General features: G+C 43.8%; 1 protein-coding gene across 1 annotated transcript in view; it reads right to left on the bottom strand.

Moving 5' to 3' along the window:
* SCARB2 (scavenger receptor class B member 2) overlaps positions 1–25740 on the bottom strand; it is a 420920-nt gene that overhangs the window by 186686 nt on the left and 208494 nt on the right. The window contains exon 4 of the mRNA XM_069236840.1: positions 21813–22004. Coding sequence (XP_069092941.1) covers positions 21813–22004 — 192 coding nt within the window. The remainder of the gene's footprint in view (positions 1–21812; positions 22005–25740) is intronic.

Below are 25740 nucleotides of genomic sequence, written 5' to 3'. Positions count from 1 at the left end.
GCAAAAACATACTGACATACAGGAAAAAATGGGGGTAACATGCCAAGGAAGATGGTACTTTTCTACAGCAACATTTCATTATCAGGACATGTAAAATACCTCAGTATGTGTCCTACCTTTTAAATACACTGCACCCTACCCATGGGGCTGCCTTGGTCCAACCTTAGGGGTACCTTACATGTAGTAATAGGGACGGTTTGGGCCTGGCAAGTGGGTGCACTTGCCAGGTTGAAATGGCAGTTTAAAACTGCACACACAGACACTGCAGTAGCAAGTCTGAAACGTTTACAGGGCTACTAATGTGGGTGGCACAATCAGTGCTGCAGGTCCAATAGTAGCATTTGATTTACATGTTCTGGGCAAACATGTTGCACTATACTAGGGACTTACTGGTAAAACAACTATGCCAATCATGCATAAACCAATCATCAGGTCAATTTAGACAGAGAGCACTTGCACTTTAGCACTGGTCAGCAGTGGTAAAGTGTTCAGGGTCCAAAAGCCGGCAAAAACTAAATGTAGCACATAGTAGAAAACATATATTTATTTTGGTTAATTAATTTGTGTTCATATAATATCCTTTCAGAATATGTAATATTAATTTCAATATGTATTGTTAATTTTAAAGCAAATCAACATCGATTCAAGGCAAGCCATACTTAAACAGTGAGCATTTTAATTTACACATGGCTTGTGTTCATTTCGATATGTGCTTTGTTCATTTCAAAGCATGCTATATTTATCTCATATAGTTTCATATCCATTTCAATAAGTGTCATGTTAATTTTAATGAATGTCATATTAATTTTGATATGGGTCATATCAACTTCATCAGATGTCATATTCATTTGAAAATGGTTCATAAAATCTTAACATGTGTCATATTGCTTTAAATGAATGGCATATTCGTGTCAGTGGATGTCATATTCATCTTAACATCTGACATTATAATTTTAACATGGGTCATATCCATTTCAACATAGGTCAAATTAATTTCAATATATGCAATAATCATGTCTATGTGTATCATCTTGATTGCAAAGCATAACATTCATTTTGACAAGTTTCATTTTAATATCAGCATTGGTCATATTCAGTTTAAGGCATGTTGAATTAATTTGAAAAGGACTCATATTCATTTCATGACATATTCATCTTAGCATGTGCCATATTCCGTTCAATAGATGTCTCATTCATATTAACGCATGATATTGATTTTAACATGACTCATACCAATCGCAACACATATCATAATCATGTCAATGTGTATCATATTACTTTCAATGCAAACCATATTCATTTTTTTATACATTTAATGTTCATTGCACATTATATTCCTTTCAAAATAATGCATTTTTATTTCAGTTCCTTATATTCACAGGGGTGTGGAATTTATTAAAATATCTACTTGTCCAGGGGACAGGCTGCATCTCAAATCTACTTGTCCTGTAAAAAGATCTACTTGTCCCTTTGGTGCCATGTAGTGTGGCGACAAATTATGGCAGCAATCTCATTATGTAAGAGCTCTGATAATAGCCTCTCTGATTATGCCACGGCTACTACCTTAGTAGGGCTTGAATACTTGCAGTTTCAATCCCTACTGTAGCAATTTCCTTATTTTTCCACCTTTCTGCAGATCTGCATACTGGGGCTGGAGGAAGCAGTAAGCAATAGTTCCAGGGCTGGAATGCCTTTGAGTCTGCAAACCTACTAACCTGCATGTTTTAAAGATTTTCACCAGCTTCTCTCTAATATTTTCCCATAATAAGAAAGGTTGGACATTTACTCCTGACAATGGCAGAATTAGAACTTCTTCCAGGGTTGGGAAGAAAGTGGCTAGAGGGAAAATGAACTTGCAAATGCTCAATAGATTTTCACATGAGCAAATCTACACATCGTATTTACCCATGCTAAAATACAGTTCACAATCACAGATATTTTATAGGGGTACGACATATACCGTGGGTGCACTTTTGTGACTTTCTTTAAGAATTTGGGGCCACATGTCGGTAGGTTCAGAGCGACTCGCAATTTGCAAGTCGCAAATCCGAATGTAGGATGGTGTCCCTGACACCATCTGTCATTCGCAAGGGCTTCGCAAATGCCCACCTCATGAATAATCATGAGGTGGGTCGCAATTTGCGACCCCCTTGCGAATGGCGGCCCTCACAGGGATGGTGGCCTGCTGGAGACAGCAGACCACCATGTCTGTGACTGCTTTTCAATAAAGCAGTTTTTTTTTTTTTTTTTGTAATGCCGTCCATTTTCCTTAAAGGAAAACGAGATGCATTACAAAAACGAAAAATGAAACGTTTTCGTTTCATTTTTTCAGAGCAGGCAGTGGTCCACAGGACCACTGCCTGCTCTGAAAAAATGTTTACAGTGACATTCACAATGGGGAAGGGGTCCCATGGGGACCCCTTCCCTTTAGCGAAGGTGTTAGCACCCATTTAAAATGGGTGCAAACTGCAATTGGTTTGCGCCCGCGGTCACAAAACAATCCTACATTGCACTGCGAGTCGCAATTAGGAAGTGAACACCCCTTCCTAATTGCAAGTCGCAAAACTGGGTTTGTGCATCGCAATGTGCTTTTTGCACGCCGCAAACAGCGAAAGTCGCTGTTTGCGACATGCAAAAAGCTACCTACATGTGGGTCTTGGTCCCTAATTAGGTCTGGTGTTAACAAAGACATTTTGTTTTTATTAAACTTCTATTTCTCTCTCTTTCGGCTGGCTTTACTGTGAGCGATCGCATTCTGCTCTTCCACAAGGAGCATATTGGCACACAAAGTAGTTTTGTTCAGTGTCAGGAAATACAGTGGCAATCAGTGACGTAACAAAACTGGAGGGTGCCTCTTTGCAAAGAACATGGAGGAGCCCCCTCTCCAGACTCACTCAGGCCAGGGGCCCCCTGGAGGGCGGCTGCGGGGCCTTTGTTATGCCACTGGTGGCAACGTGTGCTTTTAGAGTTCAAAAACTTTTTTTTTTGCCAGTGTTTGTTACAGTGTTGAGGGCCTGATAGTTCCCACAACAATAAAGTGTTACAAAAGCCATGTCAAAACAAGACACGCATTCATGAAACTAAAAGACTTATAAAAATATGTCAGATCAGTTGGCTTTGTCAGTGTTTGTTTATTTTCATGCTTCCCATAATCGTGTTGAAAATGGTTACCCTGATTTTCCATTAGAAATATTTTTGGGAAATACTAGCATGCACCAACCCATTTTACTAAATGACACTTCATTTGCATCTAATCAGAGAGCATTCTGGGAGCATTATACTTAGCCTCATAGCCTAAACTTATCAAACATGTGTATACACTTTTTTTTTTTTGTACTGGAACCAACGTCAGTAGTGAAGTGTGACCTTAAAACATTTATTTACAGCACTCACCCTAATAATGAAGGCTTTCAAATATTAAACCATAAATACAAGTTTGAACAGCATTATCTTTTGGAAACACATTACCTCAACTGCAGAGAGTTCCACTCTCTGTAAACAGGCAGCCAAAGGGTTTGTGCTGCAGAGGGTTGGGCCTACTTGTCCCAAGGACAAAGTAAACATAAAAACTTGTTGCCCTTGACCCCAAACAAGATGCGGCGGGTGATAGGAATTCCACATCCCTGTATTCATTTCAAGCTGTCATATTCATTCATTCTTTTTGACAAATGTTGTAATGTGTTTCAGTGATTGCTTTATTATTTACAGTGAGGGACATATTTATTTCAGTATGATTGATATATATTTCAGTATATCTTTTATTCAATTCTGAGTGTGAGTTATTCATAATAATCACTAAGTAGCATATTCACTTTGCCTGGTTTCATATTTGTTTTGGTTCAAGTCAGATTCACTCTGCCAGGTATCATATTTATTTTGACACATAGTACATTCATTCTGTTGTATGTCATATTCATTTTGCAACACGCTATGCATTCCAGGAGGTGTCCTATATAGGGAGCTGTAATTTTGACATGAACGGCTTCCCATTCACAGGCGCACATAGAAGAGGCAAGCCACACAGATAGCAACATTTTCAAATACACGCAGTCACAATCAGATATGCACACAAGCATGCTCACATACAGACAGACCTTTTCACAAGCCAACTATTCATTCACAAATGCATACAATCACAAAAGCCTCATATGCAGACACAAACTTGGTTGCAAGCGCAGGCAGACAGACTCATTCACACGAAGAAGCACACACATACACGAAGGAACACACATATACAGATACCTACAAGCACATATCGTAATACGTATGTAGCCACACACTTGGGCAGTCACGCATGCACATACTTAAACACAAAGTTAATACACGGTCACAGACACATGCAGAGGCATGCACTTACCCACACGGATACAACCAAATATTCAAACAGACAAAGTACACACACAGGCGCACACAGGCACATTTAGTCACACAAAAACAAAAGCAACGGACAGGACCGGCCAATGCAATAATGCTGGATTGAGAGAAGTAATACGGAAAGGTATTCCTTCGTCCAGCAGTTTCCTCTATTTGTGTGAAAGAAGTCATGAGGTCAAGGGATCAAGGGACTGAGAGATCCGTGGAAAGCTCAGGAAGACATTTCCATAAAATTAGGCGAATTTAAGGAAGTGTTTCTGAGCGTCGTCTAGGAACGCTGGTTGGAGAGCACTTAAAGTTGGGCAGTTTTGGTACTTCCGCGACCAACAATGGTTTTCATGTTTCCTCCTTGAGAAGAACAGCCCTCTCTTCATTGCTCTTTCTGCCTTAATTCGACTTTCACAGGTCGACAGTCTGCACCATACGCGTGCAAACCATGCCCTGGGTTAAAATGAAGACAATTCTGCACTTGACCCACACATTCTTTAAAACATTAGAGAATGCAAAAACTTGTAACAAAAGTCTACCTGCCTGGGGGGATGAAGGGAAGACAAAAAGAGATGCTGCCACCATCCCTGCCTCACCTCTAACTGAACAGTCTGTCAGTCTCCAGTCCCTTCGTATTCATAGGGCTCCGAACAGAGGCAGTTGAAGTGGGGATTGGGGGGACGGTAGCTCAACAATGGCGAGTCCAGAACACAACTAAGTAGGATGGATTGCGTTAAAGAAATTTAAAAAAGAGTGCGCCAAAAACGACAAATGAACAAAAGAGTAAGGACACATGTAACTGGGTCACTGTCCATGGGAGGGAACATCACACCAAAAGGCGGGACAGATAGCACTGGTTCACCAATGATAAGCAAGGAATTTACAAGGCAACAGGAAGGAACAAATGAAAAGCGGTCGACGTGGTAAAAGCTCACAGAGGAGAATACAACATGTCAAGAGACAGCGCATGCGCTGCCTAGGCTCGACCTAAAAAGCAGCCATGTGAAAAATATGTGCTATGAAAGAAAAAACACTGAATTTTGTGAATTTACTTTGCCCTATGACTGCCACCTAGATGCCACTCAGAAGGAATGAAGATAAGTATCACTCCAGTACGACAGACATGACCAATACGTTTATACGCTCTATGTCAGAAAAAAACTCCCTGGATGAGGTTTGGGGCCGTAGTGATTTTGGACTTGGAATATGTATTTAAGAGGAGGGTCCTGCACTTTTAGGGACAAGTTTAATGAGAGTTTCCCACAAGAATAGACACAACAGTCTTTAACATTAACCTCAACTTCGAAGAGTCACATAAAAAAACAAAGGCTGGCTCGGTGAGCATCTCAGTCCCACTTAGGAGATATTAGAAGGTATTGGGTAGAGCATCTGGAAACTAAAATCGAAGCGCCTGACTTAGAGTTTGGCAGACGGGGTTACTCTGTCACAAACGTGATGGATATTCCGCCCTCCGTATTATGATTTCCAGAGGATATAATGGGCTCGTAATATGCCAGACGGGATATGCGTAACCTCTAAAGCAGGGCCCAAGTCTTTGAAAACGGGAAGCAGGTAAAACCAAAGAAGTCGTAGGAGCTTTTATCAGCAGCAGAAAGACCCTCCTTTTGCACCCTTTGACTGGAAGGTGGTTAGGTATGGTATGGATAAATACTCTAACAAGGCATCCAAAAACAATGGTACAATTAAACCCTCGCACAATCCAAGCCTGGACACCGAGTCTTGAAGGGATTCTATGGTCAGGTCCAGACAATTCTTCCAGAGGATTCTTCCAGAGAAGAGACTATGGTCTTTCCACTTCTGCAAGACATTGTCAAGGCTCCATAGGTGTCCTTTATCAAGGACATAGGCATGGAAGCTGAACTGGATAGGAGCCTCAAGGAGAGGTGCGAACTACAGAGGTCCATCTGGGTAAAAATAGGAACTCTCATGTAGCAGGGCAGGTGGCTCTATTTCTGCAGAAAGAGTATGCAATTTCAAAGAATTCTTGGGATTAGTTTTATTTTTAGGGACATGACAACAGGTTGCTTCCTGTTTCTCCGCTCTTTAACCTAGGTGGAATGAGAATTGGTGGACAAGGTGATGGCTCAAATACCTTACAAGTGACTAACCAGTGTCATTTTCCTTCATCTAAACAGCTTTGTGAGCAATCAGATTTTTATACAACAAAAAGTAAATATAGGACAACAGGAGATTAAAAAGGAGACAAGCAATCAATCTGCACCTATTTGTTGGCTGGCCAACTTACTGACATTTCATGGAAGAGGAAACACATATCTTACAAGCAAAGACTGGGCCAGAGTTTGAAATATATCTCATAATGGGGGGCATGCTTGAACCTGGTGGCCAGGGAGATTGCAAGAATCACTCATTGAACCCTTGACTCCAAAAAGGGCTGCAGTTTTTAATAATGAGCCATGCACCACAGCACAATAAAATGGTATATGTCAAGGCTTGGTGCACTCTCAGGTGTCTGAATCTGCATTTGCATATTATATTGGCTCTCTTGCACATTTCAGGAGTCACGGTGAAGGAGTTTTACTTTAAAATCATTCACTTGAAAGATGTGGGACTGCACAATGGGCGTTACAAAAGCATAACAGGGCACAGCATTTTTGAAATAGGACAAAGGTATCCACAATAATACTCCTAACTCCGAATTCTATTTAAGATGTGGAGGCGAGTATTATCTTGCCACCTGATGTCGGCAAGTGAAGGATGATGCTGGTTTACCTTTGTATTGAAATAATGTGCACGCTTCTTATCAACATTTTCACTCTACAGGTGTGTTATACTGTGTACTGATGGTTGTCTTTCCTGGGTCCCACCCATAGGCAGTTGAGGCTCGCTACGCTTACAGGGGGAACGGTACACGGGGGTTGGGAGGGGGTAAAAGTTTAAGATTTTTTTTTTTTAAACGCACCTGATCCACTTCCACGTCGCTCCTCTTCCTCCCGTTGCTGCAGGCACAGTATCCTGGCCTGCCCTAAGGTAAATCCTGACGCTGCTCACAGCAGCGTCAGGATTGGCTGGGAGCGCGCAGCCAGGGTGCTCCCAGACAAACTGGGAGCCTGTGCCCACTCTCACCAGCCCAGTAACTCAGTGCCGGGCTGGAGAGAGCATACTGTGCATCTGTGTTTGGCCGGCCCTAGACAGTCGGCCAAACATACATGCGCACTGAGGGGAGTGATAGTGCACTCTCATCATCCTCGTCACCCCCATTGATCCGCCCCTTTAACAAACAAAACAATAATAAACATGGTTCATTATCGTCTGGTTTGTTAACCCCTTCCCTGCCACGGACGTTTTGGTTACGTCCGGTGGCGCGCCGGTGAGGCGCCACGGACGTAATCACTACGTCCAGGTATAGGCCCTTGGGGAAGCAGTGGTGCTCCCCACCCCCCGGAGGGCCCACCCCCCCCGGGCAGGGCTGGAAGGGGATTCGCTTCCCCTTCCACCCCCAAAGTGACATCTGATGACATCAGCACACCAATGCCAATTTGTTTTTATAGGCCTTTTCTGCCACCCCTCTCACCCCCAGGGCAGATCGGCCTATATTAATTAGGCCGATCTGCCCCCGGGGGGGAGGGGCAGAAGCCACTAGACATCAGGAATTTTAATTTTTTTATTGATAAGGGAAGTGATCCCTTAGGCAAGGGTCACTCCCCGGGTGGGCAATTTTTTTATTGGAAAGCCCATCTGCCTCCAAGGGGAGTAGAAAGCCCACCAGCGAAGATTTCTTTTCAAAATAAGAGGGTGGGGGTATGGCCATAACCCCACCCCAAATAAATGGGGCCAAAGTTGTTCGGCCCACCAGTGGGCAGATGGGGCAATTACCCCCGATCCACACCCAGGGGGATGGCGGGGTGGCAGAAAGTCTACTGGATGCCAAGGAATAAAAAATAAAAATAAAATAGTGTGGTGGAGCTACCAACCAGTATGGGCATGGTTATGCTCCTACCCCAACTGAAGGGGGTAACAGTCTTTCAGCTCTCCCCCGCACACTAAAACATCTTATCCCACAGCAAGCAAGAGGACAATTGATTATTTTGGGTTTTGGTTTTACATTTGGGCCATGAGAGCTTGGCTAACTCTCAAAATCGTCCCACTTTGAATGGTAAGGGCTGCACTTTTTGGACTTTGGGACGCTGCCATGTAGAAAAATCCACAAGACCTAGACACATCTGAAAACTAAACATCTGGGTGAGTCCAGGGTGGTGTGCTTCACATGCACTCTGCACCATTTTCTTACTCACAATGCCCTACAAACCTCCAACTTTGCTGGAAATCACACATTTTTGTGATGGAACCTTCCAGGATCTTTAGGAATCCACAAGATTCCTACCACCCTCCATTGTCTCATCTATACCGATAAAAATTCTGCCCCACTTGTCAGCCTAAAAATGTTTTTTTTCAAACTGCCCTTTTGGACCCGTTTTGGTTCCCTGTCAATTTCAACATGTTTTTGGCTCTTCACGGTCACAGGCACTTGGCCCACCTACACGAGTGAGGTATCATTTTTACCAGGAAACTGAGGGGAACGTTGGGTGGTAGGAAATTTGTCCCGGTGTGGTGATCCCAAGCAGAAATGTTCAAAAAATTAGATTTTTTTGCTGAGGATTCTGGGTAAGAAAACATTGTAGGATCCACACAAGTCACACCTCCCTGGATTCCCTCAGGTGTCTAGTTTTCTTAAATGTTTGGGTTTGGTACGTTTCCCTATATGGTTGCTGAGCCCAGGACCAAAAAGGCAGGTCCCCTGCCCCAGCAAAAACGGGTAGTTTAGTATTTGATAAGTTTGATGTGTCCACATAGTGTTTTGAGGCATTTCCTTTCGCAGGCACTAGGCCTACCCACACAAGTAAGGTACCATTTTTATCTGGAGACTTGGGGGAACGCTGAGTGGAAGGAAATTTGTGGCTCCTCTCAGATTCCATTACTTTGTCACTGACATGTGGGGAAAATGTGTCTCTTTGGACAAATTTTGAGGTTTGCAAAGGATTCTGGGTATCAAAACCTGGTGTGAGCCCCACAGGTCACCCCATCTTGGATTCCCCTAGGTGTCTAGTTTTAAAAAATGCTCTCAGACTCCAGAACTTTCTGTCACCAAAATGTGAGGAAAAAGTGTTTTTTTGGCCAGATTTTGAGGTTTGCAAAGGATTCTGGGTAAAAGAACCTAGTGAGCCCCACAAGTCACCCCATCTTGGATTCCCCTAGGTGTCTAGTTTTAAAAAATGCACAGGTTTGGTAGGTTTCCCTAGGTGCCGGCTGAGCTAGAGGCCAAAATCTACAGCTAAGCACTTTGCAAAAAACACGTCAGATTTCAATGTAAAAATGTGATGTATCCATGTTACATTTCCTGTCACGATCATTACGCCTACCCATGCAAGTGAGGTACCATTTTTATTGGGAGACTTGGGGGGACACAGAATAGCAGAACAAGTGTTATTGCCCCTTGTCTTTCTCTACATTTTTTCCTTCCAAATGTAAGACAGTGTGAAAAAAAGACATCCATTTGAGAAATGCCCTGTAATTCACATGCTAGTATGGATACCCCGGAATTCAGAGATGTGCAAATAACCATTGCTTCTCAACACCTTATCTTGTGCCCATTTTTGAAACACAAAGGTTTTCTTGATACCTATTTTTCACTCCTTATAATTCAGCAAATGAATTGCTGTATACCCGGTATAGAATGAAAACCCATTGTAAGGTGCAGCTCATTTATTGGCTTTGGGTACCAAGGGTTCTTGATGAACCTACAAGCCCTATATATCCCTCCAACCAGAAGAGTCCAGCAGATGCAACGGTATATTGCTTTAAAAAAATCTGACATCGCAGGAAAAAGTTACAGAGTAAAACGTTGAGAAAAATTGTTGTTTTTTCACCTCAATTTCAATATTTTTTTATTTCAGATGTTATTTTCTGTAGGAAATAGGATCTACACAAATTACCCCTTGCTGCATTCAGAATGTTGTCTACTTTTCAGAAATGTTTAGCTTTCTGGGATCCAGCATTGGTTTCACACCCATTTCTGTCACTAACTGGAAGGAGGCTGAAAGCACAAAAAATGGTAAAAAAGGGGTATATGTCCAGGTAAAATGCCAAAATTGTTTTAAAAATTGGGTTTTCTGATTCAAGTCTGCCTGTTCCTGAAAGCTGGGAAGCTGGTGATTTTAGCACCGCAAACCCTTTGTTAATGCCATTTTCAGGGGGAAAAAAACACAAGCCTTCTTCTGCAGCCCTTTTTTCCCATTTTTGTTTTTAAAAAAACGAAATTTTCACTCTAGTTTTGCTAATTTCTTGGTCTCCTTCAGGGAAATCCACGAAGTCTGGGTACCTCTAGAATCCCTATGATGTTGGAAAAAAAGGACGTAAATTTGGCGAGGCTAGCTTATGTGGACAAAAAGTTATGACACACATAAGCTAGCCTTGCCAAATTTACGTCAAAAAAGTTATGAGGGCGGGGCGGGAGAACATGGCGGCCGGCTAGAGTGCGGGCCGCGGGGAGGCTCAGACCCGATCAGAATTTTTTTTTAAAAAAGGAAGAAACAACACTCATGAGAATGCGCTAGTCGCAGGGAACCCCCGCCGAACCCTTTTGCTTACCGGACGGCGGTCGAGGTGGAGGAAGCAAGCCTGGATAGGGCGGCGCCGGCTCTGTGGTCCCGGGCTGCCTGGGAGCACCAGCGAGGAAGGGAGGCAGTAATTAGAATTCACCTCCGGGGAAAAAAGCGTCAGGGGCAGCACAAGACGCGGTGCTCCCCTAGACAAGGGCGACTTGCTAAAGGATTCATCTCCCTGCCAGGAGAAGGACTTGGGCAGGAAAGGTAATGTGCCTCTCTTGAATCATATGATTGCCCCTTTAGGGGGTATGCAAAAAGGAATAGAGGGTTTAAAGTCTGACTACACCGGCATGCTTGGCCCTAGGGGGGGGAATAAAAAAGTAGGAAATATAGCAGGAGGGGAGACAGGAGTGACGGGAGCAAGTAAACCGAACACAGTTTATTCTCTTAGGAGCGGTAAGAAGGTTTTCGTCTCTAAGGGGGAAGAGCTGAATATTGGGGGAGCCTTTCCAGAACAAAGAACTCATAGCAGACGAAACGATAGAAGGGGTGGAAAGGTCATCCCAAATTTAAAAGGAGGGACTTTATTTAATAAAGAGCGTAGAATTACCCCCTCTTTAAAAACTTACTTCAGAGCCCTTCCTAGCACCCTAAGGATGGAGGGGAGTGAAACTGGACAGGGGGCAGTTTCGGGAGAGGCAGTGGCCCAAATTGGACGGATTCAGTGTGACCCGAATAGGTTTCAGGTGTTGGGGGACCCGCATACGAATGAGTTGGATGCCCTGGGCTCCCTAGGAGGAAAGGGTGCGGCACTTCAATGCACTAAGGGCATGCACAAAGACGGAGTACAGGCAGCTGATTTAAATGACGAACAAGGAGCTAGAGCGGTCAACCAACAGCCTTGTACGTCCCTGGGAGATCGCCTGAGTTTTTCTCCCCGGGGTATAGAAGGGCACCACTTGGGGTCAGCAGATGAACCCTTGGAACAATCTATTACAGGAATGTTAACAGCACTCTCTTTGGAGCTTAGGGCTGGTTTCGAGACTTCAAATGCCAATCAGAAGGAGATAAGAGGTCTGTGTGATACTCTTGGCGGAAAAATAGATGAACTGGCAGGTAGGATAGCTGCCTTGGAAGAAGAAGTTGGAGATTTAAGGTCGGCATTGGAAAAAAACAAGGAGGATTTGCAGAGTTTAAGAGCAGGAGAAGAAAATGTCCTATTGAAATTGGAGTCTTTAGAAAACAACCAGAGAAGGAACAATTTGAGAGTCCTAAAAGTACCAGAAGGTATGGAGGGGGGGGACCTGAAAGAGTTCATAGTCCGTTTGATTAAACAAGGAGTACAGGTCGAAGACACTGAAGATGTTATCGCGAAAGATATTCAAAGAGTGCACAGGGACCCCCTGGAGATGGCCCAATAAGGACAAGCCCAGGAGAATCCTGGTTTCCTTTCAGACGTATGCAATTAAGGAGCGCATTTTGTCTGCCGCGTTAAGAAAGGGAATGCTGACTGTGGAAGGTACGAAGTTCGAAATTAGGTCAGACCTTTCAAGTATGACCTTAAATAAGCAGTGGGAACTGGGGAGAAGAATTGAGGTCTTAAAGGGACTTGGTGCTACCGCCCAATTAAAATTCCCAGCCACTTTGAAGGTAATGGCGAACAACAAAATGTATAACTTTAGAGATAGTAAAGAAGTTGATGAGCTGATAAAGAGCTTGGAAAAATAGACTAAGGCGGGGGTGACAGTTTTTCCTTTTCCTTTATTTTTTTTCTTACATCATGTACACGGGTCTGGGGGCCTTCCCGAGGTGTTTTCGCCTTGATTAGGAATCGAGGGGGTTCTCCGAGGGTGTAGGGGGAGGGGAAATAGGTGGGGGTGGGGAGGGAAGGAGGAGGTAATCACAGGGTGGGGAGCATGGGGGAAAAAAATCAAAAAATATGTCCTCATTCAGTAGTTGTTCTTCTTTGTGGGGTTTAGATGATGGGAGATAATGAGCTGAGACTTTTGTCCTGGAATGTCAATGGCCTCCGGGTGGCAAAGAGGCAAAAAAGATTGCTGCAATACTTTAGGGATGTACAAGTTAATGTGTTGGCTTTGCAGGAAACTCACTTGTCTAATGAGGAATGCATTATGTTGTTTAGATCATGTAGCTGGGTCCAGCAGATTTCGAGTACTATTCAACCCGGTGGAAGCAAAGGGGTGGCTATTGTAGTCAAAAAACATCCAAGGATTTCCTTTCAGGGGGGACCAGCCGATAAGGCGGGTAGGTGGGTAATCGGGAAATTGGTAGCTTTTGACTCTACATTCACTTTGGTGGCTTATTATGGGCCTAATAAAGATGACCCTGCACCTCTGGAAGACCTATTTCGGCAGTTGATCTATTTTCCAGACCCAGTAATATGGATGGGCGACTTTAATGTCGTGATGAATTACCAATTGGATAGATCCTCTGGAAACAGATCGACTTTTAACCATAAGATGCGGTCTCGGTTATTAATTATGATGTCGCAATTGGGTCTGCATGACGTATGGAGAGAAAAGATGGGGTTAAAACGGGGGTATACATACAATAACAAAAAATATAGGTACCAATCAAGAATTGATTATGCTTTGGTGGATTGGAGGATAATAGATTGGGTAAGGGAAATAGCTCACGTTGGTGTCCACCTATCGGATCACTCTGCAGTTAGCTTGAGTATTCGGTTAAAAGGCAGGGTCGCCCAGGACAGGTGGATGTTAGATAGAACTCTGTTACTAGACAAGGACATAGTAGCAGGATTAAGAGCAGATGTGGAGGAGTTTTTTTAGTTTAATGTGGGGTCATCGTCACTTGATATGGTATGGGATGCTTTTAAAGCGTTCCTAAGAGGTAGATTAATAAGGGCGGCCTGGATTAAAAGGAAAGAGTATAAGGAGGAAATCAGTCGGTTGGAAGGGGGTATCCAACAAGTGGAGCAGGAAATGGTAGATTTAACTCCCGGAGAAGAAGGGAAAATGAGGAAACTTGCGGAATTACATCAAAAGTTAAGGTATGAAATACTAGCAGTGCTGGATAGAAGGATTAAGGTGAGGGTTGAGGCAAATAGATTTGCCCATTATGAGTATGGAGAGAATTGTGGGAAATTGTTGACCTGGAAAATAAGGACAAATTTAGGTAAGAACAAGGTGGTTGGGATTTTGGATAAGGAGTCAGGGTTGGTCTCTAATAGTGACAACGAGATTCGTGAGATTTTCCGAAACCACTTTAAGGAGCTGTATACAGAAGATCTAGAAGGACCTATAGAGAAAGTTAAGGAATGGTTGAGGGACCTGGATTTAGTGGCTCTGGAGGAGCAGGATAATAAGGTCTTGAATGATTCTATTGGGCAAGCAGAAGTGGAGCATTGTATACAGGTAGGGAAGTCGGCGAGATGGGTTGCCTTTTAAGGTTTATAAAATTTTAGGAAGCAGCATAGTAAAATTTCTAACCGAGTTGTGTAATAACATCTTGATGGAGGGGGGTGCATGTCCCGCTACCTGGAAGGAGGCCACTATCACTCTGATTTTAAAACCTGGGAAGGACCCAAAAATCTGTGACTCGTATAGGCCGATCTCCCTATTAAATTGCGATTATAAAATATTTACAAAAGTCCTGGCAAGGAGATTGGGGGGAGTCTTAGGTAAATTGATACATGAAGATCAGAAAGGCTTTATTAAGGGGAGATATATGCAAGAGCTGACCCAGTCCTTGATAGGCTCCATCGATCTGGCTCAAGTATATAAGGAGCCTTTGGCCTTAGTTATGATTGACGCTACAAAAGCGTTTGATAGAGTGAATTGGGTCTACTTGGAGGTCCTCTGCGAATTTTTTAATTTGGGAGAGAAATTTACTAGGGCATTGCGGACAATATATCAAAACGCGGAGGCAAAAATCCTGGTCAACGGGGTTCTAACACGTCCCTTTAAAATTGGGAGAGGGACGAGACACGGTTGCCCATTATCTCCATTGTTATTTAATATATATATTGAACCCTTAGCTTGCAAAATTAGAAATGAACAGAGGATAATTCCGTTTCCGGGTGGGAATTGGAGCAAAAAAATTGCCTTGTATGCAGATGATTTGCTAGTTTATACAGCGGATTTACAGCAAACCCTACCGGCTATAGAAGATTTGACAAGGGAATTTGGGGAAGTAGCTGGATATTCGGTTAATAAAGAAAAGACTGAAATTATGATTTGGAATATGCGAGAAGAGAGTGTGCTAATCAAAAGAAAAATGAAATATTTGGGAGTTGTGATTACACAGGATATAGATAAGTTAGCAGAGGTTAATTTCTCAAGAGTTATGGCAGATGTCACTAAACTAATGAAGAGCTGGAGTACTTTACCTCTTATGATTTACGGGAGAGTTAATTTAGTAAAGATGACATTACTACCAAAAGTCTTATTTCTTTTTAATGTGATCCCGCTGAAATATAAGAAAGAATGGTTGGGTAAATTACAAGGTAGAATTAGTTCTTTTATTTGGAATTCCAAAGGAGTGCGAATCGCATGGAAGAAACTGAGACGGAGAAAAGAGAAGGGCGGATTAGCCCTGCCGGATCTTCAGTATTATGCTTGGGCGGTCTTCATCAAGAATATGAGAGGGGCACTGAATGGGTCGAAGATTTCAGATTTGGGGCAGGTTCTGAAAGTCATGATGGAAGCTGATTATGATAAACAGCCGGGGTTCCTATATAAATTTGGAGATCCAAAATATTTTAAGAAGGTGCGGTTTAAAATACTGCAAGATTCCGCTAACATCTGGTATGATTTAAGGAGGGCTACTAAGTTACCGTTCTATAGTAAATACGCGCCTCTCTTGGACGCTCCGGGCTCACCAGAATGGACAAGAGATACTTTGGTGAAACCTCTGAAGGAGGCAGGGCTGGTGAAATGGGGTCAGATTTGCACTGATGGGGTGTTACTACCGTATGAGGACCTCAATATAATGGTAGATGGACGCCTTTCTAGATTTAAATATCTGCAAATAAGGAGCTGGTTGAAGTGCGTCAAGGAAAAAGTAGGTGGCTCCAATGAATTGGAAGAATTACTATCTCAAGACTCGGTGGGAAAGAGAGAAGTAGCAAAATGGTATTGGACATTATTGGAAACTGTAGATGGAGATTTCCACTTGCCTCAGAAGATCTGGGGAGGATGCTTGCCTGGAGCACAGATAAGTGAAATATGGCAAGTATCTACTACTCTTTTGTATGCTACAGTTAAATCTGCCTGTTCAAGACGAAATCATTTGTTCTCCATCCACAGAGCCTTCTGGTCCCCCGAGAAACTGTCTAAAGTGACGGAAGGCACTCGGGTAACCTGTAAAAAGTGCGGCGAGGATCGGGCAAGTGACATTCACATGTTTTGGGAATGTCCCCAGCTCAGTCTGTTTTGGAAAAAGGTTGGTGAGGTAGTGATTTTTTTTTTACCCCAAGTGTATCAGGTAAGCCCCTCTTTAGTTATATTTGGTTGTCAAGTGGGCTCCAGGAAGGATACAAAAAAGGATGCTAAATTGCTCTTTTTTATGATGCTCCTAGCAAGACGGGAGATATGTAAGAAATGGATAAGTCCTTCTCCCCCGACGGTGATGGAATGGAAGGACTCGCTAATATATTATTTAATTTTGGATACAAACGATAAAGAATTAGATAAGAAGCATACATTCTGGGACCCAGTGAGGAATTGGCTAGAATCATAATAATTCGGTATTGTCCTATGATTACGTGAAAACAGGTGCCCAGTGGTTCTGAAGGTGGGCTGGTGAGGCCCTGCCAATCAGAGTTATGGGTTGTCCTGGACAAGAGTCTCTAGGGGGAGTTTAGTGGCCATTTTGACCGAACTCCTTTCATCAAGAGGCTGGACAAGTGAATGAGGACAAAAAAAAGAAAAGTTATGAGGGCCTAAGTGCGAACTGCCCCAAATAGCCAAAAAAAGGCTTGGCACCCGAGGGGAAAAAGGCCTGGCAGGAAAGGGGTTAAAGTATTTGCAGTGGCTGCTGCGTGCAGGGGAGGGGTAACGCTCTTCCGCCGCTGCCCATAGGATGATTTATTTGGGTGTTCGCAGGATTCTGGATCCTGAACTGATGAGTCTAGTAAGTGTTGTGAATGGTCAGCCATTAAAAAAGTAGCTACAAGGGGGTCCTGATTCTATTTGTTTCACTTAGATGATGCAGATGAGATCTACGGGTTGGAGAATGACTTCCTTGTTTGTTTAATGAAGTTGCACAAGAAAGAGGAGTCTGGTGAGACATTGGCCCGTGCCAGGTGCGAGCTCTTAAGGGACAGGACAATAGTGTTTTGTAGCCACTCATTTCAGGTATAAAGGGAAGTATAGTTTTGTATATTTTTAACTGCTGCTGCCTTTGCATAGGGCATTCGTCTGTGCTTTTTAATAGACAATACGTACTTCACTACCTTATACAGAAAATTGTTATTTTAAACTAAATACGCATTTGGTTATTCATAGGCCTGAATTCTAATTCAAGTCCTTGAAAACAGTAACTCTTAATGTATTTATATACTGCTTACGACCTCTGACGAGGCACTGAAGTGCTTTTTCGGAGAGTAGTACACTACTCCAGAACCAAAGATCAGTAGTTAGTAGGTTAGTACAATGTTCTTCTGTTTTGTTTTTTCTTGTGCATTAGTTGTGTTAGGATTGTGCTCTTGATTTATTGTGTCTTTAGTGGAGTTTGGGGTAGGGACACGATGACAAGAGTGGATTTGAAAGGGGGAAGTAGTGAGCTGTTTTGTAAGTAAGAGTCATGTCTGCTTGTTAGGTGGAACTGCTCAAAGGAAGGGTGAATGACTGGGAATGATGTTTCTAAGTTCATAGTAGACGGAAAGTTTGGGATGATGATTTTTTCTATCAAGCAGGTGATGCTGCTGCAAGGTTCAAGTGTTTCTAGGAAATTAAGAGGAGATGCATTTGAGTTTTTTTTTAGTAAGTAATAAATATAATCTGATTTCTCTGTATAGCGGTGGAGCGTTTCAACTTTAAATTGTGTTCGGTTTCGTTAAGAGGCTAGTACTTTAGTTGCTGTGTTTTGGGGTAAATGTGCTGTGTAAATGTGCAGAGGTAATTATCCAGGCTGTCATTTGGTGCAGGTGCGCACAAGCAGGGTAGCTTACGTGCAAACTTCTTCATTGTGCACAAGATCACCAATGATATCAACATGCAAAAGTCACAGAATTGTGTAGGTCACCAAAGATCATGCTTGTGCAAACACCCAACCTGCACAGGGGCAGACCTCCCGTCTGTTTACAAAGACCACCCTCCCCAATTGAGACTGCACGAATACTTGGATTCAGCCATGAAGAAAGATTCCCAACAGGTCATATTATGCTGACCGAATATTATATAAAGTCACCATGATGAGCACAAACATTCTTATAAATGTAAACGGAATGTAGCAAGCACTAGCAAAGTCAATATGCCTCGCCCCTTGGGATATATTGGCTTTACCATTTTTTTTTTAGAGATGCTGTACAACATCCCAATTTCGGTGCAGCATGGCTAAACAGTACAAAAAGAGAGGTGTTAAGATATATCAGCCCGCCTCCAAAATGAAGCAGGCCCTTTTTCTGTACCAGTCCGAGATGAAAGGTTTAATAAAATAAAATGTAAAAAGTAGCACAAAACCATTTGTTTTTTATTTGAAACAAAGGTTCGAGGGGAGCAGTCCGAAGGGTACAGAAGAAAGAAATACAGTGGGTGAACGGTGGAGTGTGTATGGGGGAGGAGGGTGCAAAGAAACATGGGACCAAATCAACACTAGGGCATGAATGGGAGAACCAATATAAAGATGGAATAACACAGGCGAGAGAAAGGAACGTGGAGCATGGGGGTAGGAAGGCACACAATTAGAGAGAAGACCATGGAGCTGTTGCGGGTGGGAAGCACAAAGGCGAGAAAGCAATACAGTAGGAAGCACACAAGGATAAGTCGATACAGTGGGGAGGTAAGGGGTGTGAAACACCCATGCGAGAGAGAGAACGATACGGACCACGGCAGAGGTTGGGAGTTGCTTAACCAAAAAGGAAAGACTAGCGCTTCAAAGGTGAGTAGTAGAAGGATACAAGTTACGTGTCCATGCTCCAGGGGAGGGACAAACACAAGTGGAAGTAAAGTCCACAGAAGCCAACACATAAAAAGCCAGAGTGATGATAAAACCAACCAACGATAAGTGGGGGAGGGCTCCAAGCCCACTGTAAGCTAATAACAGGTCTGTTTGGCAACAGACTGTCTGGTTGGGGGGCCTAAAAATGCTTGCTTTGCACCAGCAACAAGAAAACAAGCAAATGATAAGCCAATATGTTTAGCTATCATAAATGAAAGTGATTCTTTAATGCTTGGTAAGTCTGTGCGAGTGAATTGTTAAGTGTTAATGTGAGAATGAGCAAATGGTGTGAGTAAGTGTTTGGATGTATGAACAAGTGAGTGACTGAGTACATCATTAATTAATAAGTGAGTGAGTGACTGAACGAATAAATGGGTAAGTGCACTGCTGAGTAGTTCAGTGAATGAAAATGTATAACACAGGGAAAGATCCAGAACAACGCGTCCTGAACCATGCCTGCGTTGTTCACGCAAGCAGAATGACGCTTACCTGAACAAAGCAGGCCTTTTTCTCTGCCTTAACCACGCATGTGCTTAACAACGCATATGCGTGGTTACGGCAGAGAAAAAGGAAGATCAATCGGGAGAGGACGCGGTCGGGTAAGTGGGGCTGGGTTAGGGGTAGTTTTTAGGGGTGGGGCGGGGGTGAAGGGGTAGGGGATGGGGGGTCGGTACTATGGTTTTTAGGGTGTGGGGTCCGGGTTATTTTGTTTGTAGGGGCGGGGTGGGGAGTCAGGTAATTTTGTATTTGGGGGTGGTTTTTGGGGGGTCGGGGTAATTTTGTATTTAGGGTGGGTGGGGGGTTTATTTATCGTTTTTTTAGGGGTGGGTGGGGGGGGTCAGGGTAATTTTGTATTGGGTTTGGGGTAATTACGTTTTTAGGGCGGGTGGGGCGGATTTTTAGGTGTGGGGTCAGGTACATTTTGTATTTAGGGTGGTGGGGGGCTCAGGTTTTTAGGAGTGGGGGTTGGGGTAATTTTGTATTGAGGGCAGGTAGGAGGGTTGGGTTTTTAGGGTCGGGTGGGGGTTGGGATAATTTTGTATTTAGGGCAGGTTATTAGGGGTGTGGGTGGGGGGGTCGGGGTAATTTTGTATTTAGGACAGGAGGGGGTTCAGGTTTTTAGGGGTGGGGTTGGGGTACTTTTGTAGTCAGGTCAGGCGGGGTAATTTTCTTTTTAGGGGTTGGGGTAGTTTTATTTTTGGGGCGGGTTGATTTTAGGGCTCAGGATGGGTATCGGGGTAGTTTTTAAGGGTGGGGCGTCAGACTTACTTCTGTTTTTAGGGGCATTGGGGGGGTTGGGGTAATATTGTTTTTGGTGTTGGGTTGTTTTGGGGGTGGGGTCGGTTTTAGGGCTCAGGGTGGGTGGGGGTATCGGGTAGTTTGTAAGGGTGGGGGGGTCGGGGTACTTCTGTTTTTAGGGGGGCTTGCTAGTTTTGTTTATAGGGGTTGGGTTGTTTTATTTTTGGGGGTGCCGTCGGTTTTAGGGCTCAGGGCGGGAATTGGGATAGTTTTTAAGGGTGGGGGGTCCAGCTTACTTCTGTTTTTAGGGTGCGGGGTGGCATGCTACAACCATGCATGCTGTTTCCACACATGCCTATACTAGGCATGCCTTTACAATGAAAAATCGTTGTAAAGGCATATGTGGTAAAGGCATGTGTGAAAACAACGAGGTCGTAGTTCCGACCGCATTGTTCAGGCATGAGTGGTTGCCGCATGCGTGGTTCCATCATACAATCCCAGTCTTACTGGCAGACCCTGAAACCGAGTTGTGATAATGTTAAAAGATGCCCCGAAAAAATGCAAACATTATGCATGGCTGAATGCATAGTAAGTCAATAGTACAGCCATTATGTCGGTGCAAGCAATATCCAGCAGTCTGTACCATTATGTTGAGAATGTCTATAGTATCTCTATAATGTCCCCCAATATACATGCTCAGATTTGTCCAATTACTTTGTAGCCCTGGGGGCATATCTACATTTGTCCTGTCAGTCAGTATTGCTTGGTGCAGGTCAAAGAGATATTTTAACATAAACGTCAAGCTGCCTAGACCTCCCCGTAGCTTAGAACGACTGTTTGGAAAACGACACCTGCTTTTTGAATGGCAGGAGAGTGTTTTGATGTGGTGAGCAAATAAATATATTTCCATCAACAGCACAATAACTGAGTGACTTTTAAAGGAGATCTGCGTTTCTGATGTGACCGTTTAATTCTAACTACTAAAAGGTGTATGCCAAACGAGACAAAGCGTTGGAAAGTTACACAGAAGATGGGATGCGATGTTTACAACAAGCAGATTGTTTGTTAAAAGGTTTCTGGAAAGATACATAATAGAAATGAACACTATTATTATACGGGTTAGTAAAATGAACCCATTTCTCAAGAAGTCAACAACTAGTGTAATGTTTGCACAAATGTGCACGTTCCTTCCCAGTACTGAATGGCTTTGCCGACAAACTTAGATGGCAGAAAGCTACCTTTATAAGCACACGGGTGGAAGTTGGATTTAAGCAGAGAGTAGTTCCAAATAGGAGTATTCTGCTACAGTATACAGGTGTCGGTTTTTATGTGAGGCAACGGCAGATGGAAGTCTTTGGTTAGGTATCGTAGAGGCATCAGGCTTTTGTGCTGCATGATATCTAAACAATCCAACAATTAGGGAAGTTGTATCGAAATAAGCACGAATATTAAACAACAAGCCAACTTTCAGCGAAAAAAGCATACCTTGTAAAATAATCCAAACGTTGAATCGATGGTTGCATCAAAAATGTGAACATATGAGAGCGCGCAGTCTTTGTAACCCCACAACAATTCGTGGACCGTGCGTGTCACAAACATTCCTTCGCCACAGGTCAGGAGTAGCAACGCCGCCGCTGTTCGGTTCAAGACAGAGTATTCGGTCCGCTCCATCACAGTCTAGCAGAGGGGAAGCCAATAGCAGAAAGCCATTGTTAGCATCAGTCTAAGAAGAACGCCACCATCATCAGCAGTATAGTATAAATACAACATTCATTCAAAAAAAAGATGAGTGGAACACTGCAGCCGTTGCTATATCGCTACATAAACAGCACGAGTATATATATATATATATATATATATACACAAGGAAGAGCCTGACAAGTAAACTTGACAATCCATGTGTCAGCTATTTATGTTTGAGTAGCGCACAACCTGCAGCACTTCTGGGATCTCCGGCTCTCACGCCCTCTAGTTCCACGCCGGCGCCTGAACCTCTCTCTGATAGGTTGATTATAGGGTGTTTGACGGGATTCTCCGAACTGGATTATTTGCGGTACTTAGTTTACCGCGGGATAGAATTTAAAATTATTGGACTGCTGGGGTGGGAGGGGAGAGGGTCGTAGCGTAAAGGACATTCGTTTTCTGGGGGGTACAGGGTCAGCTTGAGGGAACCAATACAAATTTCCTGGGGATCTTCACATCCTTGGCTTCGATAAACCTGTGCAATCAGTGAGTTTTGGAGGGAAATGGTCGTAAAATATTTTTTTCATAAAAGTTCAGATGCGGTTTTATCAAACACAGCCTAATGTACGGTAGTTCGTGGAGCCAAGGCATCTGCTTCTAAAGGATAAACGCAATCTGGAGGTCACAGGTTTAATTCTCTGCAGGATCTGCTCTTCATCCTCCCAAGGGTCATAACAGTAGTGATACTGAGTTGGCATAATATTAACTCCTGTAATTTTCCATTCTATGAGGCCGTGAAAACATGTCTGAAACTAGTTCATAAGCAGAGACGGCATTTTTTTTTTTTGCTTTCCCATCTTATATAGCAGGACCTGAACCCAAAGATATCGGAGTACTTTACATGAGCAGCAGTTACATTACATAAGGTCACATATATTTTTTTTAGGCACAGGAATATGAAGGGATTTAGCCAGAACCACAGGATGCTTATCCAGCATCGACTTGAATCTGGCATATCTTGCTATAATGCCACATCCTCTCCCTTACCTAAGATACAACGAAATGTATTTTTGGAAGCCTGTAGCATTTAACTCGCTGACTGAATGCTGATAATCAAGATTTATTTTGTCAAAGTGCTCTGAAGTGGTTGAGAAGATGTGTTGGACACTAAACAAAACATGTCCTAAATGTGCTCACAACAGAGGCAACAGAGTTAGAGAGAGACCCCTTAAATGTGTCTGAACCTTACCTTAAACTCTCCTGGACAATTCCTCCTATATAATTCGATTACAGATGCAATACAAGTAAATTGGCGGCAACTGCAGCCTGAACCCAGCAAGAACCAGGTACTTCAAAACCTACACCTACTGGGCACAGAGCACCACCTGGTCACATGGTTCACCAAAGCGCTGTGCGAGCACACCTGCCTGCCTCTCCTGGCGCTTTCTGGCCAGTGGAGCAAAGACCTGGGTAAGCCATGCAGTGGTGCAGAGTGGGGCATGCTCTTTGCCCATCCTGCCAGTGTCTCCTGGAACGCACATTTCAAATTAATACAGTTTTATAACGCACATAGGACGTATGTCACTCCCACAAAGATCAATCAGTTCTTCCACCGCTCAGATGCCTCCTGCCCCATTGCTTGCGCGAGGATGCAGACGTCTTCCACGTGCTTAGGTACTGCCCCAAGCTGGCTGATTACTGGCTGTTCGTTGCTGCCCGCCTCTTCCGCACCACCACGGTTACCTCGCTCTGCGACTGGAGCATCTGCACTCGTGGCCTGTTAAAGCACACTGAGAAAAACAGGGCAGGCTGCCCAGTTCCTAGACCTGGGGCTTCTCTTGGTTAAGCGCGGGATCACACATGGCTGGAAGTGAAGGCCCCTCTTCGACCACGTGCATGGGTCACTCCATGGAGGTATGGGCAACAGGGGAGGGGACTTTGTTGCAGTCAGAGGAGCTCCGCGGTCTCGGGAAATACTCAATGTAGCATCAGTGGGATACCCTGTTTGAAGCTTTCATATCTGGGGCAAGTGCTACTGACCCTTTTCTGTCTGACCAGCTGCTCACAACCCGGCCAGCCGAGAGCCCACTTCTCAGACCAGCGCTCCTGACCTGTTATCTGTTGCACTGCTTGACTGTCTACTGCTGTAGGTCGGATCCATCTCCTCATCCCTCACCGCACCCGGCCCAACCTGTTTTCTCTCTCTTTCTTCTTCCTCTCCTTCGTTCCATCAATTGTCTGCAATACAGGTGCTCAATTCGTATGATTTTCTCCTTCAGTGATGACAGATGTCCTTGTGGGTGGTGAAGGGCCGGACGCCTTGTGTGCAAGCTGTGTGCGCCTAAGTTGCCCCACAATTTCCCTTCCTCCTTCTTTTTGTAACTGTGCGCGTGCAATTGCCTGTGCTGCTCATGTTTCACCATTGTCATGAAACATACATATCCTATGCATTGCTGCATCACTATTGTTTTTGTAAAAAGTCAATGTTATGCACTGTCGAGAAGACGGGAGTCCTTTGTGACATCAGCGTCAGACTGGAACAGAAAATAGGCATGGGCACCAAAATAAAAATGGCAGCATTGGTGAACCAAGTAGCTAAAAAAGTGTCCCACATTTGCAACTCTGGCCAGAACTGAACTTGTAAAGATACACTGCATAGGTGATTTGCAAGGTATGGCCAGGGACACTGGAATTATACAGCAGAAGAGGGTCAAATTATGTGACACGGTTGAGCAAATGAACCAGCAAGAAAAAGCAAACTATGGGGGGTACTGTGGAACATTTAAAAAAAGCATTACTTGATTATTTTGTTATATCCATGTTAACACTGGTGTGACATTGTTTGCACCTAATTAGTACCAGTTTAATACTAGTTTAGTACTAGTTTAATAACAGTTTAAAATCTAAATACAGCAATAAGCAACAGAAAGGTGACCAGTCAACTTCTGGACAAGGGGCCAAGGCGCTAGATTGCAGGCATCGGTGACAGCTGTGGATCGGACCGGTCAGGTGCAGTGGCAACAGAGGGTGGCCACTTTTCTGAATTTAGTTCTCTGACACAGTGAGCAACCATTGGTTGCCCCATCACTGGCGGGGCTGCCTGGGCGGTCGTCAGGGAAGGTTAAAAAATGGGCAAGGCTACCTGGATTACAAATCGCTGCCTGGTTGCCCCTGACGATTGCCAATGCAGCCCTTGCTCTTTCAAGCACAAGGGTGACTCTCTTTTTTTTCTTTTCGGAGATCTATGCTACTCGCTGACCGGGCCATCTTCACTTCTGGCTGGATCTCTGTCGGCCTCCTGCAAAGTAGCCCTCCAGGGGGCTCCGGCGACTGTTGAAAAATATCCCCCTCCTCCATCCCGCCCGCCATATTCAGCGTCTCACAGTTTGCACTGTTTGAATAGATGCGGCCGATGCAGGAACAGAGGTGATGTGGGAAGGGTCCAGGCAGTGGGCGTGTGGCTTTACAGCTGACTGCAAGATCGAGCCGCAGCTTTTTCGTTGGCAGAGAGATGTTTTTTTTGCTTCATTCTTCTTAATTACAAATACTCATTTAATTGAAGTTGATACCAAAGGGCAGCAGGTTTCAAGATGACACTTGGGCAGTAGGTGGCACTATTTTATAACTACTGGATCTCTTTCCGATTGCAATTGGGTATACTAGGCAGCACCATGTATTTTTCTCTCATAGGAAGTTTATTTAGGCTTCTGATCTTTGAATTAGGTAATAC

This window comes from Pleurodeles waltl, chromosome 1_2 (assembly GCF_031143425.1).
Source record: "Pleurodeles waltl isolate 20211129_DDA chromosome 1_2, aPleWal1.hap1.20221129, whole genome shotgun sequence".
In the NCBI taxonomy this organism is placed as follows: Eukaryota; Metazoa; Chordata; class Amphibia; order Caudata; family Salamandridae; genus Pleurodeles; species Pleurodeles waltl.
Note: the sequence above shows the minus strand (reverse complement) of the source record. Positions and strands in the feature narration are given on the sequence as shown.